General features: G+C 44.0%; 1 protein-coding gene across 1 annotated transcript; it reads right to left on the bottom strand.

Moving 5' to 3' along the window:
• Nucleotides 1-656: 656 nt before the first annotated feature.
• LOC103188911 (uncharacterized protein C3orf20) lies at nt 657-17,238 on the bottom strand. Its single transcript, XM_042335166.1, has 13 exons — nt 17,152-17,238; nt 16,540-16,692; nt 16,077-16,197; nt 14,003-14,134; nt 11,657-11,770; nt 10,911-11,070; nt 10,277-10,469; nt 9,598-9,690; nt 8,954-9,245; nt 7,488-7,604; nt 3,626-3,768; nt 1,889-2,032; nt 657-948 (listed from the first exon to the last, which is right to left on the bottom strand). The coding sequence occupies exons 3-13, from the start codon at nt 16,188-16,190 to the stop codon at nt 747-749; spliced, it is 1,704 nt and encodes a 567-aa protein (XP_042191100.1). The 5' UTR covers nt 16,191-16,197; nt 16,540-16,692; nt 17,152-17,238; the 3' UTR covers nt 657-746.
• Nucleotides 17,239-17,919: the final 681 nt, after the last annotated feature.

The following is a 17,919-nucleotide window of genomic DNA, read 5'->3' as shown; positions in this document are numbered from 1 at the left end:
AAGGTTTCTGTGCTCTGACAAATCTATTGTATGGAACATGATCCATTCTGAAATGGGGAAAAAATATAAATAAACCACTGCTTTACATTTTAAGTTGAGAAGAACCATTTTGCAACGTGTCACAGAAAAATACAATGTGTATTCTCACAATCTACATGTCATGAACATAAAACATAATACTCTAAAACACAGTGACTAGGAATAAATTTAAATCACATTTAGAGCTAAAAATTAATTACAGGATATAATTCAATAAAGTTCAGCTTTATTTTGACATGGTAATAGGCAGACTTCCACTGAAATTAATGAATGAGGATTTTGGTATTTATTAATCTACATAATTAGATGTCATTCACTTTGGTGGTGTAGACTTCACCACCAGTAACGTTGCCACTAGGCTTTAGCTACTAAACTATTATATTAAGTTTCCAACCTTATATTTACTTCATGATGCTGAGCTAAAATGCAATATCAAGTGCTAAATGCATGAATATATCTTTTCTAATGGTCCCTAAAAGTTAATTTACCCAACGAATCATCCCTTACGCTTACAGCAGATTCTTGAAGGCTTCTGAATGCTTTCAGTGCCTTGGGACATCATCCCGACATGAAAGGCACTATAGAAATGTAATTTTGTTGTTACAGATTTTGGGTTGAATCACAGTTCTGAATAACGCTGTTTTCTTCATAGCTACATTCAGCTGAATTTAACATTGTGATTATTAACGTACAGCCACTGCTCCCACTTAGGTATGACGCATATTATACGCCAGTAGACTGGCTTTATCCTGTTGCCCCAGTGTTATATCCGCTGGCTTAAATGGGCAGCAACTCTTCATCCAAGAATCTGTCGGTATATGTGATATCTCAGGTATCTTTTTCTGCTCACAAATCAGGTAACTTGTTTGGGACAAGTTCAGGGGTATGAACCTTGTGACTGGTATTGTCCTGTAAGAGAAAGATCATATCATTCTTCTATTATTTGTCAGTTATCACAACATTCATAGAGTTAGAATCATAATAACTCACAGAACAGAAGAGCATTCGGCCCAGTGTGCCTGTGCCGGCTCTTTGAAAGAACTACCAACTGGTCCCACTCCCCCATAGCCCAGCACAGTTTTCCTTTTCAAATATCTATCTAATCCACTTTGGAAAGCTATTTTCGAATTTGCTTCCACCACCCTCCGAGGCAGTACATTCCAGACCATCACAACTCTCTGGGTAAAAAGAAAAATTCTCCTCGTCTTCCCTCTGGTTCTTTTGCCAATTATCTTAAATTTGTGTTCTCTGGTTACCGACCCATCAGTCTGTAAATCTGTTTTGAGAGCAGACTGCAATTCTAGAGAGACATTCATCTTTCAGTACTGTCGTAGATGATATAAATGCTAACAGTGTAGTTGATTTTGTTTGGTCTTAATATTTTCATTGCTTCTTCAAGAGACTAGCTGATCAAGGATTGTTCTTTAGAGGAATAGAACATTAGAGTTCTACTTGTACATTTGGAATAATTATTTCAGTGTCTTCAATGCTGTTTTGATGGCATGAATTGCTGTTATTATGATTGTCTAGTTTCTCCAGCAGCCGAACATAACTGGTGATCAACAGCAACAGACTTATTACTTATGTTGTGCTGGTGATTGTGCCTTCAAAGCCGCATAAGAAATATCTTTGTGTTTCCCTTCCAGAAAAATAACATAACGTTTACGGGTTATGGAGGGAGTGGCCAGGTGAAATGGAGGGAGGAGGCGGGGGGGGTGGGCCACCAATTGAACTATCCTGGACTAGTTCAACACAAACCAAAGTCTTCCAGTCTCTACAGCTCAGGATTGCAGTTGTAAGCAGTGCCCCACCAGTGAAGGTCCCATTGTATACAGTACATTTATCTCACCTGTCATAAGACTGAAGGCATTTGTCCAGCTTAAAGGCCCCTTTGGATAATGGTCTGTCAAAAGGTTCAGGACAGGTGGCCCAGAAACCATCTTCTGGCTCTACATTAGGAACCACAGTCATTCGAGGTATAACTGACATGGGTCTGCGATTGGTAAGTAAAAAGGAATTTAAATAATATCACCACAAGGTTTCTGGTCCATGCTTCGGAGAAAGGTTACACTTCGTATTCCAAACAATATTTTCTCTTTGTTTCCCCAGCTCCACCATCTACAAAATCCAGGTAATCCAAACCTCTGCCGCCCACACTCAGACATACTAAACTCCAACCCCCCCCCCCCCCCCCATCACCCCAGTCCTCGCCAGGCTGCACTGGCTCCCAATCACCAAACGGATCGACTTCAAGATCCTCTCAATCGTCTTCAAAGCCCTTTATGCCCTGGCACCTCCCTACCTCTCCAACCTGCTCACTCCACTACCCACTGCCTCCGCTCGACTGGCTCTGGCCTCCTACGTGTCGCTTGTACCCTCCGTTCCACCATCGGTGACCGCGCTTTCAGCCACTACATCCCAAAACTCTGTCACACTCTCCTATTCCTCCGTCTTGCCCCCTTCTTCCCCATCTTCAGGTCGCACCCGAAGACCTTCCTCTTCGACTGTGACTACGGTCACCTCCCCCTCCGCCCCGGCTTAGCAACTTGCTCTGCCACTGTCAAATGCTCTGCTCTGGTTCTCCCGCAAAACACACAGCATATGCTGTGAAGCGCTTTGAGACGTGGCAATGACGTAATAAGGTGCTGTATCAAATGAAAGGATGATTATTATTTATTATCATTGTTATATTTGTTAATGTCTTTATTGGCCATTGTCCTTACAGTGAACTATCTTCAGCTGGGTGGGTGAGTCAGGCATCTCTCTCACAATATAGTGTCTGTGGATCCCTCTCCAACCTGTACATTTTCTCTATTTATATTGTCAGCCAAGACGTATCATTTATGACACTGTAACGTGCACTTATTTGCTCATTGGCTTCTGAAGTCACAGACAAACAGTGTTGTTTATAATTAAGTTGATTTGCACCAGACTGGTTACTTTCGTTAAGCGTATGATTTAAATTGTATGGAATAAGAGTTTTGTACAGACTTGTACGCTGCAGTGGATGTCAGTTCAGCAACTGATTCCCACGTTAAAGGCTTGAACTCCAAATGTTGCAAGGGAACGTGAACATAACCTCCAAATGTGGCCTGTCTGATGTCCTTGGTAACTTGTCTTCCAAACTGTTCGACTTGAGGCTTCTCAATCTCACCTACCTATAAATCCCTTCATGCCCCATAACCTCCTCTTCTCTCTGATCTTCTCTGCTCACTCTCTCCGCTATTTTGTGTTCTGCTGTCATCCCCTGTGCCCGAACCTTCAGCTACTATTGCCCTCGTCTCACTTCTCGTCTCACCCTCTCTATTTGTCCTTAAATCCTCATATGTGAAGTCCTGTAGCGTAGTGGTTAGAGCACTGGCTTGTGAGCGAAGGGACCCGAGTTTAATTCCCGGGGAGAGCGAAACTTTAGGCAAGTTTCCTTACTCCACACACACGCCTCTGTTTATCCAGCAGTGAGTAGGAACCCAGTTGTTTGTTCATTGGCGAATTGCTTTTCCGGAGGTAATAATCCCTTATAAAAAAATAATGATAATTTGGTCACTCAATCCACGACTGTTTGAAATGTATAAAAGCAGTAGAATACCTGAACTTGAAGTCCTCGTGCAGATGGTGACCCATTAGGTAATCATCCCACGTCTGAGTAATCTGCTTCAGGAGGTCTTTGCTGGAGGTACTGTATCCATTAAGGATATAGTCAGCAAACAATAACTTCCCCCCACCGTACATCTGTGGACAACAAGGTAAACACTCATCACCAGTGACAAGAGCTAAAGACGTTCATTATTAATAATAATAATAATAATAATCCTCGCATTTCATATAGCGCCTGATCAGGTCTGCAAAACATCTCAAAGCGCTTCACAGAATACACTGTAAAGTGAATTGACTATATTTTGTGGGCAAAACACGGCAGCCAATTGCGCACAGCAGTGTCCCACAAACAGTCGTGGATTGAGTGACCAAATTATTGTTATTTTATTTTTTTGAAAGCATTATTTCTCCCGGGAAAAGTGATCCGCCAATCAACTAACAACAGGATTCCTATCTACTGCTGGTAAACAGAGGCGTGTGGAGTAAGGAAACTTGCCTACGGTTTTGCCCTGACCAGGAATCAAACCCAGGTCCCTCGCTTGCAAGGCGAGTGCTCTAACCGTTGAGCGACAGGAGTTACAGTGCACACAACAGGATGCAGTCACGGAGCTGATTCTTGTACAACCAAATGCAGAAAGACAGGAGAATTGTTATGAGTAAGTAACATGGCAATACAAAGAGCAGCAGTCTTCTTAGCCAAGCCCTCACTGTCTACAGCACACATAAATAGTGAAATAAAGCTGTGCTTTTTATCAGTTTTCTCCCTGTGGCAATGCCATTAGGACTCGCCTGCAGTTTCCTGCCACTTTCAAAGGGGCAAAGTTCAAGCAGTTCCACAATAAGACAGTTCTTTGTCCTGGAGAATTGCTTATCAGTGACTGGGAGTGTGTCAGTGATGTAAAACATTGAGCAGATTTGACATGTTCTGTTAGTTCCATTTAGAAATTGTTAGAATCATAATAATACATAATAATCCTTGTGTTTGAAGCAGCGCCTTCACATCGGCGCGACGTCTCAAAGCGCTTTACCGCATATACCGAATTGTGAGGCGAGTGCTCTAACCCCTGAGCTGCAGGACTCCACCCCAGTAGAATTGCTTACGTTTGATTATTGTTGCACAGAACGGAACCACATGTGCCGGCTGTCATCTGAAACTTGTTTTTCCTGTGAGGAAAGCTAATGTAGTGTTGGCGTTTGCGGGGCTGAATGCCAACCAGACCCCAGGAACAAGGTGGGACCTCAGCAGATGTCAGGAAACGTTTAGAAGGATCACGGTAGCAGCTGCCCTTTGGGGAAACCAACTTGCATTACTCTGATTGAAGCTCTCTGAGACACCACCCTGCATGAGGGGCACTCAAACAGCTTCACAGAATATACTGTAAAGTGAATTTTGTGGGCAAAACGCGGTAGCCAATTACACTCAGCAACAACCCACAAACAGTCGTGCATTGAGTGACCAAATTATTCTTCATTTATGTTTTTGAAGGGATTTTTACACCTGGAAAGGCAATCCACCAATCGATTAACAGCTGGGTTCCTACTTACTGCTGGTAAACAGAGGAGTGTGGAGTCAGGAAACTTGCCCAATGTTTCCCCGGCCCTGGAATCAAATCCAGGTCCTCTCGCTTGCGAGGCGAGGGCTCTAACCACTGAGCTACAGGACTCCACAAAAAGGAAAAAAGGGATTTTATGCAATTCTCTATCTGACACACTAGTGCCCAGTTGTAGGGGTCAGAGTCATTCACACAATTCATATTTTAGATTGGAATCATTTGAAAGGCTGAGGTGTGAGACTTGATGGCAACAATCGACAGTCTGCCCTTTACTGGTAGAAAAAAATACATGTTCCAGCCAATGCTCCCCGAGATTACTGTGAGAAAACTAGGAAGATTGGTAACATTATCTCATGTTAGCTCCATCTACTTCGCCATTTGTTGTAAGTTTTCTATAATGTATAGTTCAGCAATAAAAGGGGAAGCCGCTAATCTCTCTGCTATGTGTCCAGGGCATATATAGTACGTATAAATAAATAACTGGGCTATTTTAGTTTTATCTGCTTTTTATCTGCATTTTCCACTCAATGCAAGATCTATGATTCAAAAACATAATCCAGGAATATTTCAAATATTAAAATCTGGCTGAATTAATTCTCTCGTTAGCTCTTTAAACGTTCCAAAAGTCAGCGTGAATGAATTATAATAATAATAATACTTGCATTTGATAAAGCGCCTCATCATGTTGTTGAGACGCCTCAAAGCGCTTCACAGGATACACTGTAAAGTGTAGTGACTGTATGTTTTTTGGGTAAAACGCGGAAGCCAATTGCGCACAGCAGCGTCCCCACAAAAAGCCGTGGATTGAGTGACCACATTATTATTATTTTACTTTACTTAGGAAGGGATTATTAACTCTGGAAAGCGATCCGCCAATCAACCAACAACCGGGTTCCTACTTACTGCCAAGTAAATAGAGGCGTGTGGGGTAAGGAAACTTGCCTACAGTTTCGCTCTGCCCGGGAATCAAATTCAGGGCCTCTCGCTTGCGAGGCGAGTGCTCTAACCACTGAGCTGCAGCACAAGCACTAACCAGCAGACTTCTGTACACTGCAATTGCCAATGTTTTCTGTACCATGAGTTAAGACCCAGTCCCAGCCTTGCCCCAAGCTATTGTTATCATTCTGGAGGTACTCAGCACATTTCTAAGTAGCGACAATAACAGATCCTCCCTCCTAAGTAATAAATCTTTTGGTTACGAAAGGAAGTTCTGATTTTATTTAAGAATGCAGTCTCCCTATTTAACACAAAGGCCGATTGTAATGTGCAATACCGCATTATGAATGGCTGCGGAATTTGACTCTTTAATAATATTTAAACAGGAATTAGATTAAGGAAAAATTGAGGAAAAATAAGGTTAAAAGGTTGTATGCAAAGAGCAGGGCAATGAGATTACAGTAGATATAGATAGAGCATTCATCCACTACGTCGCAAAACTCTGGAACTCTCTCCCTCTATCCCTCCTTCCCCATCTTCAGGTCACGCCTGAAGACCTTCCTCTTCGACCGTGGCTACGGTCACCTCCCCCCCCCCCACCCCCGACTCAATGACGTGCTGCGCCACTGTCCAGAGCTCTGGGACGCTGCTCTGTGTGAGGGGATGGTCCTAGCTGGACAAGCAGCGGGAAAGCTGGCCAGACGTCCCGTTGACAGTGGCCAGCGACAGAATAAAGCTTCTCAGGTACAACAGTAAGTTCCTGTCTCTGCTCCACAATGGAGGCAAAGAAGAGGGCCCTCTGCTGGGATGGTGCAACATTTTCTATTTGCTGTCCTGACTGTGATTACCAACTTACTGGCAGGCAGTTAAGGGTAGTTAAGGATAGCTTCTGTGCGTTAGTTCACCCGCTCTCTAAACGTAATACTAGTTACAACCGCAGCAATCAGGAAAACTGTAAGTTTCTTGTTGGTACAATATATCCTCCATTGTCCAAAATAATAATAATAATTTGGTCAACGAGTTAACAAATAATAATAATAAGTTCAAAATGGTGTTTGTCTCTTTAACACTTACCATGTGGGGAACACACCCCAACCCAATAGGAATTAAGACATTTAATGTATCCTGCTGTGCGCAATTGGCTGCCAAAACACACAGTCACTCCACTTTACAGTATATCCTGTGAAGCGCCTTGAGATGTCTCAATGATGTGATAAGGCGCTGTATCAAATGCAAGGATTATTATTATAAAATAAAAATGATTATTATGGGTGTAACTGTCGCCTTGGCTAGAGATCAGCGTAAATTCATTATTTTGTTGTGGCTTATGTTAAAATTCCCGCACATTCCCACTTCCTCTCTTACCAGGAACATGCCTGGGTCGACATTATGTCGCTTTTGTAGTAATGGAAGCTCTTCTCCCCACTGTTCAGCTGCCGTGTTGATATCATATTTTATCAGACGGTATGAGTCAGCTTGGCTCTGTAAATCAACAGGAAATACAATTAACGTTGGCTGTGGGTAGGAACAATAATACGATTCTCTGTGTGGATGGTTTTAACCAGAGACACAGTACAGTACTGAAGAAATAATGGTCAAGTCCTATGATAGGCTCCCCAGCCTGGCTCCATGTAAAGGGACATCCGTCATTCTCTCTCCACAATTGAAAGCATTTTGAAAACCGCACGACACAAACATGCAATTCATGGCAGAAAGTGTAAGCAGATCGTTGAAGGAGAAGACAGGATAACGTCATTGCTATTTCAAACTTCCCCTCCGCCCAAAAAAGCCAATGACTGCCCTCTCTTCATCCAACCTCATGCCAACTCATGCTATAAATTTATACTTAAAAACAATAATAACAATCCTTACATTTGATGCAGCGCCTTATATGTCTTTTCGAGATGTCTCAAAGCACTTTACAGGATATACTGCAAAGCGAATTGATGCGTATTTTGTGGGCAAAACACGACAGCCAATTGCGCACAGCAGCGTCCCACATAACGGTGGTGGATTGAGTGACCAATTTTTTTTTAAGGGTTACACAAACAATTGTAAAGTAAGCGAGGAAAAGGAATTGAGGAGCGGAGGCAGCACAGAACGGTATGGCTAAGTTAAACTTTCACACCAGTCTCCGGTTCTCCTAGTCTTGTACACAATAAAACAGTAAAACACACTGAACAATTGGAATTTTTGGAGCTACACAATTTGGACTTCTCGGTCAAGGCTGCATGAGTTCCAATGTCTCAATGATTAATGCAGAATGTTTAAGTGCCACATGATACAGTGAATCTAAGGTATCTTGTCACAATTTTTGCCATCTTAAATATTAATAATAATCATTGCATTTGATATAGCGCCTCATCATTGTCAGAAGGACATCGCAAATCGCTTCACAGAATATGTGTGACAGCACCTGCAACACTCCCCAACCCTCCCAGGGCTGCATTGGAGCATCATTACCTTAGACGATGTGAGTTCAAGTCGCGACGTGGGATTTGAACCCACAACCTTCTGACTCGGAGGCAAGGGTGCTATCACTGAGCCAGGCTGACACTGAGCTGAGTAGATAAGGCGCTGAGGGCTCTGCCCAGCAAATACAACAATAACCTGCATTTACACAGCGCCCCTCACACAGGGCAGCGTCCCAGAGCGCTGGACACTGGCAGAGCACGACACTGAGCCGGGGGGAGGGGGAAGTGACCGTAGCCACGGTCAAAGAGGAAGGTCTTCAGGCGCAACCTGAAGAAGGGGTGAGGCGCAGGGGGAGCGGGGAGAGGGCGAGAGGGAGAGGGATAGAGGGAGAGAGAGAGTTCCAAACACTAAGTGACCTGTGGACAGGGCAAGTTGCGGTTTTGGTTTTTCTTCTCGTAAAGCTGTTCCAACATGTTCTCATTCACTATGTCTCTGCCTTGCTCCGACGACACCACATAGACAACAAGGATTTGCTCAACTCCAGGCATCTGGGTGTTGAGGAAGGTATCATACTCCAGGTCAGTGATAGTGGGAACCTTATGGTTACTGCATTTGCAGCGTTTGACTCCTTCCCCCATCATCTCCAGCCGCAAAGCCACAGGACACGGGTTGAAGGAACTGAGCCATGGTTTGTCATCTTCAGGGACACTGGGGAGAGAGGAAGAGATTAGTGGTTGGACCCAGGGAAAGAACGAGCAAAAGGACCACGTCAGTCAAAGCCCTTTTTCTCCCCTTGTGCCTGTAGTGGGGCAAAACCACAGTCAAGTCAATAATAATAATGTTGATGATCCTTGTATTTGATATTCACTTTACAGTATATCCTGTGAAGCGCTTTGAGACGTCTCGAAGATGTGATAAGGCGCTGTATCAAATGCCAGGATTATTATTATTATTTGCAACTTTTTGTTAAAATTCGACCCTGATTAATGCAATGTCCCAGCAAACTGCACTGGCTGTGATATATTCTTTCAGGTCAGTGTCATGTTTTGTTCAGCTTTACCTTAGTTTGACAGGCTTGCGAAATCTAGGCACACGTTTCACTGTCTTCACCTCATCCAAACTGTCACGTTTTATGCTCGCCGTCAAATAATTCCTAGTAAAATTATAAACATTTGTGTTAATAATAATAATAATCCTGGCATTTGATACAGCGCCTTATCACATCTTCGCGACGTCTCAGAGCGCTTCACAGGACACACTGCAAAGTGAATTGACTGTATATTTTGTGGGCGAAACACAGCAGTCAATTGCACACGTCCCCACAAACAGCCGTGGGTTGAGTGACCAGATTATTTTTAATCAGGGCAATGGAGGAGAGGGAGGGTGAGAGAGTGCCGGTGGTGGTGGGGGGTGGGTGTGGGGCGGTAAGAGAAGGTTGCGGCAGCTTTCTTGAATCTTTGAACTTGAGCGGGAGTTTAATTTGATGTCCAGCGGTCAGCATCTGAGTTCCGCTTCGTGCTATATCAATTTAATTCAACAACAACCTGCACTTATATAGCGCCCCTCACACAGGGTAGTGTCCCAGGGCGCTTGATTCAGTCAATAGTTGCACTCAAATGCTGCTCGGCACAACCACGGAAGCTTTCATACAGTGATCACAGCAGGGTCTCCATTTCCCCTTTTCTTCCATAAAGCAAATTTATCTTTTATACATCTAGAAAGATTTGAGTATTACTTACTTGATAAATGAGGGGCTCAGAGGTAAACACTGTACTTGTTTGCAAATTTCTTCGGAGTTGAAACTCTTCACCTCTGTTCTGCTGTGAAGATGTTCTTTCTTGGAGCGAGGCATAGCTATTTTTGAACGCAGGTTCCGGTGATGGGTTCTGGTAGGAGAGTCGGGCAACTTGAACGGAATAAGTCGGTTTAGTCCTGGACAGAAAAAGAACCGTCATTGTGAAGAGGTTGACAAAGCGCTTCACAGAATATACTGTAAAGTGAATTGATTGTATTTTGTGGGCAAAACGCAGCAGCCGATTGCATACAACACTGTAACACAAACAGTTGTGGATTGAGTGAACAAATTTTTATTTGTTTATGTATTTACTTATTTTTTTGAAGGGATTAATACCCCCGAAAAAGTGATCTGCCATTAGACTAACAACCGGGTTCCTACGTTTCGTTAGGTCAGGGTATCAAGGGATACGGGGCAAAGGCGGGTAATTGGAGTTGAGGTACAGATCAGCCATAATCTAATAGAATGGCGGAACAGGCTCGAGGGGCTGAATGGCCTCCTCCTGTTCCTATGTTCCTAGCTGTATTTTGTAAAGGGTGCAGTTACAATGGCTACTTAAGTTTATAATATCTACTTACCTGTTTCAGTTCGATAATAGTTCAGCCAGTCCTGTATGATCTGCCTTATCTTCACTTGTGTACGCCACAGATCTTGTGCCAGAAAATGCATGGATAGCGTGAGACTGTAGAGGTCTACTGAGTCCTTTTTCATCTGTTGACCAATTGATTGGCTCCTTTGCTTGGGGGAGGGGAAAAGGAAAGACTTTATACTCGCGGGATTTATACTCGTGGTATATTAACCACAATCAACAACAACAGATGACATTTACACAAACCCTTTCACGTCAGGTGGACGTCCCAAAGCGCTGGACAGTCAGTGATTTGGACCTGAGCTGCGGGTTGGGATCAGGAGGAGTGGAGGGCAGGGAGGGTGGAAGTAGGAGGGTGGCCGATGGCGTGATTGAAGAGGAGGGTCTTGAGTCGTGCCTTGAAGGAGGCGAGGGAGGGAACAAGACGAAGGGACTGAGATGGAGTTCCAAAGGGTGGAGTAAGAGAGGCTGAAGGCCCGGCCGCTGATGGTAGGGCCGGTCGAGCGGGAGACGTGGAGCAGGCCAGAGCCTGCTGAGTGGAGGGAGCGGGCAGGTCGATATGACGTTAGCAGGTCACAGATGTAGGGAGGAGTAAGAACACAGAGAGCTTTGAAAGCGAGGACGAGGATTCTGAACTCAGGTCTGTGCTAATTCCTGATTGTCTGACAGATACAAACTAAGTGTTTCCCAATCTCCCCTCACTCTCTCTCCTGCTTTATTACATTCATCACTTACACTTCTTTTATACCCTTTATTCTTCATCGCCTTCTCCTTCAGTTTTATTGCTCTGATCCTTAAGAGCTCTTTACCAATCTTTGATGTAAATTTGGTGTCAGTCTGAATGTAACCCTGAAATAATACAGGAATATTCAACACATCTGAGCTTCCAATTCATACTGTCTTTGTTCAACAAATATACTTGTGTGTGTGGTATATAACCCAACACATACTTTGGGGTCCCCCCAAGCCTTGGCTCTTGCCAACCTGTGCCTAATACTCTCCAGAATTAGGTAAACAGGATGTGTCCCTCCAGAGAGAGAGAGTGAGAGCGCATTCCATTCCAACAATCTCTGGGATTTCCATGTGTAGGGGGATGCATGGAATTCTCAGCTTGGGTTTGGAGACTCTTAAGCAACGGTGATGGGTTTCCATGTGTGTTAGACACGTGGCTGGGCAAAAAAAATGAATACCTCACAAATCCAATAATTCCCAAACAAGACAGGGAACAATCACAGGTCAATGCTTCCATATTGTCATGTCATATGATCATCACATGATCAATGCTATCCTTGCACATGCATGTAATAATAATATTAATAATAATAATAATCCTTGCATTTGATATAGTGCTTCTCACATCTTCCCGACGTCCCAAAGCGCTTCACAGAACACACTGTAAAGTGAATTGACTGTATATTTGTGGGCGAACACGGCAGCCAATTGCGCACAGCAATGTCCCACAAACAGTCGTAGATTGAAAATGACCAATTTATTATTGTTTTTGGTTTTGGAGGGATTATTATTAGGCTCTGTGTGGAGTAAGGAAACTTGTCTAAGGTTTCTCCCCACCCAGGAATCTAACCCGGGTCCTCTCGCTTGTGAGGCGAGGGCTCTAACCACTGAGCTACAGGACTCCACGTTATGTGGCTCCATTTTCATAGCTATAACAACAACTTGCATTTACACAGCGCCCCTCACACAGAGCAGCATCCCAGAGCTGGGGGGGAGATGACTGTAACCACGGTTGAAAAGGAAGCTCTTCAGGCACGACCTGAAAATGGGGAAGGAGGGGGTGAGGCGGAGGGAGGGAGGGGGTGAGGCGGAAGGAGGGAGGGAGTTTCGGGGTGCAGTAATTCTTCATCTGAAACCTCCCACAGGATAGCAGGTGGGCTGATATCATGAACACGTGATAAAACAAGGAAACCGCGCACACAGGCTGGTTGGTGGTGGTTTCCTGTCCTTGTTGTGTCCTAAGAATAGTGTTTGTCCACGTCAATGCTGCAGGGAGGGGGTGGCTGATGGCAAGATCCAGCCACAGGAAGGGTTGGCCGGGCTGATGGCTTGACAGGAAGCGCTCTCGGGGCCGCTGCTCACTGACAACATTTGGTCGAGTGTAAAGTATGAAATTCCACCTTCGCACTCTGCGACTAGACATGCCCCGTCAGGTGTTAGATTCCTAAACTGGCTGCCACTTGCCTATTTATTCCTCTTTTTTCCCTGGTGGGGAAAGTTTATTGGCAATGAAACAGGATTTGCTTCGTATTTATAGCAGAGAGATTCAGGTACAAAAAGTTGGAGTCCCTGTAGCTCAGTGGTTAGAGCCCTCGCCTGACAAGCGAGAGGACTTGGGTTTGATTCCCGGGCAGGACAAAACCTTACCCAAGTTTCCTTACCCCACACTCCTCTGTTTACCAGCAGTAAGTAGGAACCTGGTTGTTAGTCGATTGGCGGAACACTTTTCTGGGGGTAATAATCCCTTCAAAAAAATAATAACAATAACTCAATCCACGGCTGTTGTGTGGGACGCTGTTGTGCGCAATTGGCAATTGCCGCGTTTCGCCCACAAAATACAGTCAATTCATTTGACAGTATATTCTGTGAAGTGCTTTGAGACTTCTCAAAGACGTGATAAGGTGCTGTATCAATGCAAGGATTATTGTTATTATTATAATAATGGGACACTTCTCTAATTATTTAGCAATAGTAATAATAATCCTTGCATTTGACATAGCGCTTTTCACATCTTCTCGACGTCTCAAAGTGCTTCACAGAACACACTGTAAAGTGAATTGACTGTATATTTGTGGGCGAACGCGGCAGCCAATTGCGCACAGCAATGTCCCACAAAGAGCCGTGGATTGAAAATGACCAATTTATTATTGTTTTGTTTTGGAGGGATTATTATTAGGCTCTGTGTGGAGTAAGGAAACTTGCCCAAGGTTTCGCCCTCTGCCTGGAATTGAACCCAGGTCTCTCGCAAATGAGAAAAAGTAGGAGTGAGAAAAGAGGAATGAATAAGGAAATACTTTTATAAATTTTATTATTATTTATTAATTATGTATTAATCGGTCAGGCACTCACCATTTCTTCTGGTTTGGGAGGAATCACATCCAACAGGGAGGCGACAGGAAAGCGGAACACCTCGTAATACCATCGGAATATCAGCCAGATAGAGAACTGCCCTAACACCCGCACTGTGATGTTCTCATTAATCTGCGGTCAAGGAATGGAACAGACAAATTCTTACAGAGTCGGGTTTCACATAACACAGCAACGGCAGCTGAGGGGAATCACCCCATCCAGCACGGAGGGCAACAGGACCTGGTAGAAATGATCGTGAAGAAAGAGCCCATAGCTTTGTGGTTAGAGAGCTCGCCTCACAAGCAAAAGGACCCAGGTTTGATTCCCGAGCAACAACAACAACAAGATTGCATTTATAGAGCGCCTTTCACGTCGGGAGGACGTCTCAAAGCGCTGGACAGTTGGGTCGGGACCCGAGCATTGGGGGTAATGGTCAGGGTGAGGGGAGGGAAGGGAGGGAGCGAGGAGGGGGGGAATGGTCAGGGTGAGGGGAGGGAAGGGAGGGAGCGAGGAGGGGGGAAATGGTCAGGGTGAGGGGAGGGAAGGGAGGGGGCGAGGAGGGGGGGAATGGTCAGGGTGAGGAGAGGGAAGGGAGGGAGCGAGGAGGGGGTAGAGAGTCGAGAGAGGAGCTGAAGGTACGGTCAAAGAGAAAGGCCTTGAGACCGGCCTTGAAGGAGGAAAGGGAGGAAGCGGCGAAGGCACTGGGGATGGAGTTCCAGAGCCTCGGGGCTGAGAGGCTGAAGGCTCGGCCACCGATGGTAGGGCGGTTGGGGCGGGGGATGTGGAGCAGACCGGAGCCGGAGGGATGGAGGGTATGGGCGGGTAGATAGGGGGATAGTAGGTCAGAGAGGTAGGAGGGAGCGAGGCCGTGAATGGCCTTGTAGGTGAGGATGAGGATCTTGAATTCGATCCTCTGGGGGATGGGGTAGCAGGACGATACCTTAGGCAAGGTTCCTTACTCCACACACCTCTGTTTACCTGCAGTAAGTAGGAACCCATTTGTTAGTCGATTGGCGATTGGTTAGTTGCTGTGTTTCGCCCACAAAATATACAGTCAACTCACTTTACAGTGTATTCTTTGAAACGCTTTGAAATGTCTTGAAGATGTGATAAGGCGCTGTATCAAATGCAAGGATTATTATTTTTTTCCCCCAGAAATGTGCTCTCATATCTAATAATAGCATTTCTGTAGCCTGGTCAGATTTGATGTCACCAGATGTGCCAACAGATACCACAGTTGGCTGTGTCTGAGGTCAGCTGTTCTTTGCTAGTTATATATACACACACATTATATATATATAGTTCCCCTCTTGGTTATGAAGGCACATCAGTGTCTCAAACGCAGACAGAGGATTTCATGGAATGCTGGTAACATTAATGCGGGTTTAAAGCAGATAGCATGTGCATAATATCAGCTCTTGCTAATGACTGGGGTCAGCCTGGCTCAGTTAGTAAGCACTCTCGTCTCTGAGTCAGAAGGTTGTGGGTTCAAGCCCTATTTCAGAATCCTTGCATTTGATGTAGCACCTTAAACGTCTTCAAGACGTCTTAAAGCGCTTCACAGCATTTACTGTAAAGTGGAGTGACCGTATATTATGTAGAATGCGCAACCAATTGTGTAGAGCAGAGTCCCACCCACAGGCGTGGATTGAGTGATCAAATTATTCTTTTTTTGAAGGGATTATTACCCCCGGAAAGTGATCCACCAATCGACTGACAACCAGGTTCCTACTGACTGCTGGTAAACAGAAGTTTGTGGACTAAGGAAACTTGCCCAACATTTCTCCCTGCCTGGGAATCGAACCCGGGTCCTCTCACTTGTGAGGCGAGGGCTCTAATCACTGAGAACAGGACTTCATTATTCAAGTGAGTCTAAGGTGATCCCTATATACAGAGCAATTTTAATATTATTTGAACACCTCAGACCCGAATGTAAAAGCAAAAGATCACAAAACATTCAGCGCCAGAAAATCCGGATAGCATAATGGCATATTCCTCCATGTTTAGCACAATTATGTTTAATATTTTTTTTAATCCTTTAAGAGCTCTGATTGTTAGTTGATAAGAAACGTACCTTAATTCGGACTGGTTCAAACCTCTTGCCTATCCTCGGCCATTTCCAAATCTTAATTTCGGTTTCATCCTCATTTGCTGCCATTCCCCCTTCTTCATCAATACACAGAGCCATCAAATACCTGACAGTACAACATAACAACATAACAACACAACAGCACAACACAACAACATAAGAATTTGCTGGCGAAAGAAGACCAACGTCCATCTAGTTCCACCATCCTGGCAGTTGCTTGCACGTGGGGTGTGGGGGGAAAAAATTGGTCACTCAATACACAACTGTTTGTGGGACACTCATTGCTGTGTGCAATTGGCTGCTGTGTTTCACCCACAACTTTACAGTGTATTCTGTGAAGCGTTTTGAGACGTCTCGAAGATGTGATAAGGCCGTGACATCCTTCCTAAAGTTTTCTCCCTCGCTCACTCTCTCTCTCACTCTCTCTCTCTCTCTCTCACTCTCTTACCCATTGGGGAAGCACACACTGCCAAGACCAAAGGGTGTGAAAGAGGCCAGGATAACATGCTCTGGTGTATCACTGAACACGTTGGTGTAAAAGGCTCCCGGGCATGAGTAACAAGATTGGCTACGACAGATAGCAATCCTTCCTGAAGGGTAACTGTACCAGCAGTCAAGGAGGATATCGAACACAATGATCACCATAGACCCCATTCTTCACACACTAAATATCGTCAAAGGGTATCACCCCACATAATACAGTTACTACACTTTACAATATATTCTTTGAAGCGTTTTGAGATGACGTAATCAGGCGCTATATCAAATGCCACGATAATAATAATAATCCTTGTATTTGAAATAGTGCCTTATCACATCATTGAGATGTCTCCAAGTGCTTCACAGAATATACTGTAAAGTGCACTGACAGTGCACTTGTGGGCGAAACGGTTAAATATAATAATGCAAGTATTATTATTATTATATGTTAACGTATTATTAACATGTCAACCCTCTCATATCCCCACATTATTATAATTAAAGCCATCAGGAAGTTTAAAGACAGAGCATGTGAGTCTGAATAGCACCTGAACATATGTGTATACATTTTCAAGGATACTATATGATGGTTGATCCATCATTGATTTCACAGCGTAGCTTGGTGAGATCAAGGTTCTCTGTCTTAATAACTGGGATACGTGGCAATCCCTCGAGCAGCACAGAGACTGGTGGCTTAATGATCAACTTCCTGAATTTCCCGGTTTCATCTTTCTTGGTCTCTTCGTAATGCAGGAAAATGACTGGTTTGTCATAACCAATATCCTTCAGCCTCAAATTCTGTTCAGATCTAAATGAAAACATTAGTTATTGTCAATTCCTGTGTATATTGAACGCCGTTTAAAAAGGAACCACTGAGGGTAATATTAAGCCGCTTTAATTAATTACTAATAATACCTTCAAATAAATAAAGTTAAAAAATAATAATAATTTGGCCGCTCAATCCACGATGGTTTTTGTGACAACAGCAACAAATTACATTTTTTGTATATCACCTTTCATGTCGGGAGGACGTCCCAAGACACCGCTGTGCACAATTGGCTGCCCCGTTTTGCCCACAAAATATAGACAATTCACTTTACAGTATATCCTGTGAAGCGCTTTGAGATGTTTCGACGACGTGATAAGGCTCTATATCAAATGCAAAGATTATTATTATTGTTGCTATTATTATTATAATTATTATTGTTGTTGTTATTGTCGTTATATTGTTATTATTATAATATTATTATTGTTGTTGTTATTACTAAATCCACTCAAAGGAGTGGAGTCAAGTGGAACGTTCGAGCTCTCCTCCAAGGGAAGAATCAGTAGATTGGAGAAACATAAT

This window comes from Callorhinchus milii, unplaced genomic scaffold (genome assembly GCF_018977255.1).
Source record: "Callorhinchus milii isolate IMCB2004 unplaced genomic scaffold, IMCB_Cmil_1.0 Scaffold5, whole genome shotgun sequence".
NCBI lineage: Eukaryota > Metazoa > Chordata > Chondrichthyes > Chimaeriformes > Callorhinchidae > Callorhinchus > Callorhinchus milii.
Note: the sequence above shows the minus strand (reverse complement) of the source record. Positions and strands in the feature narration are given on the sequence as shown.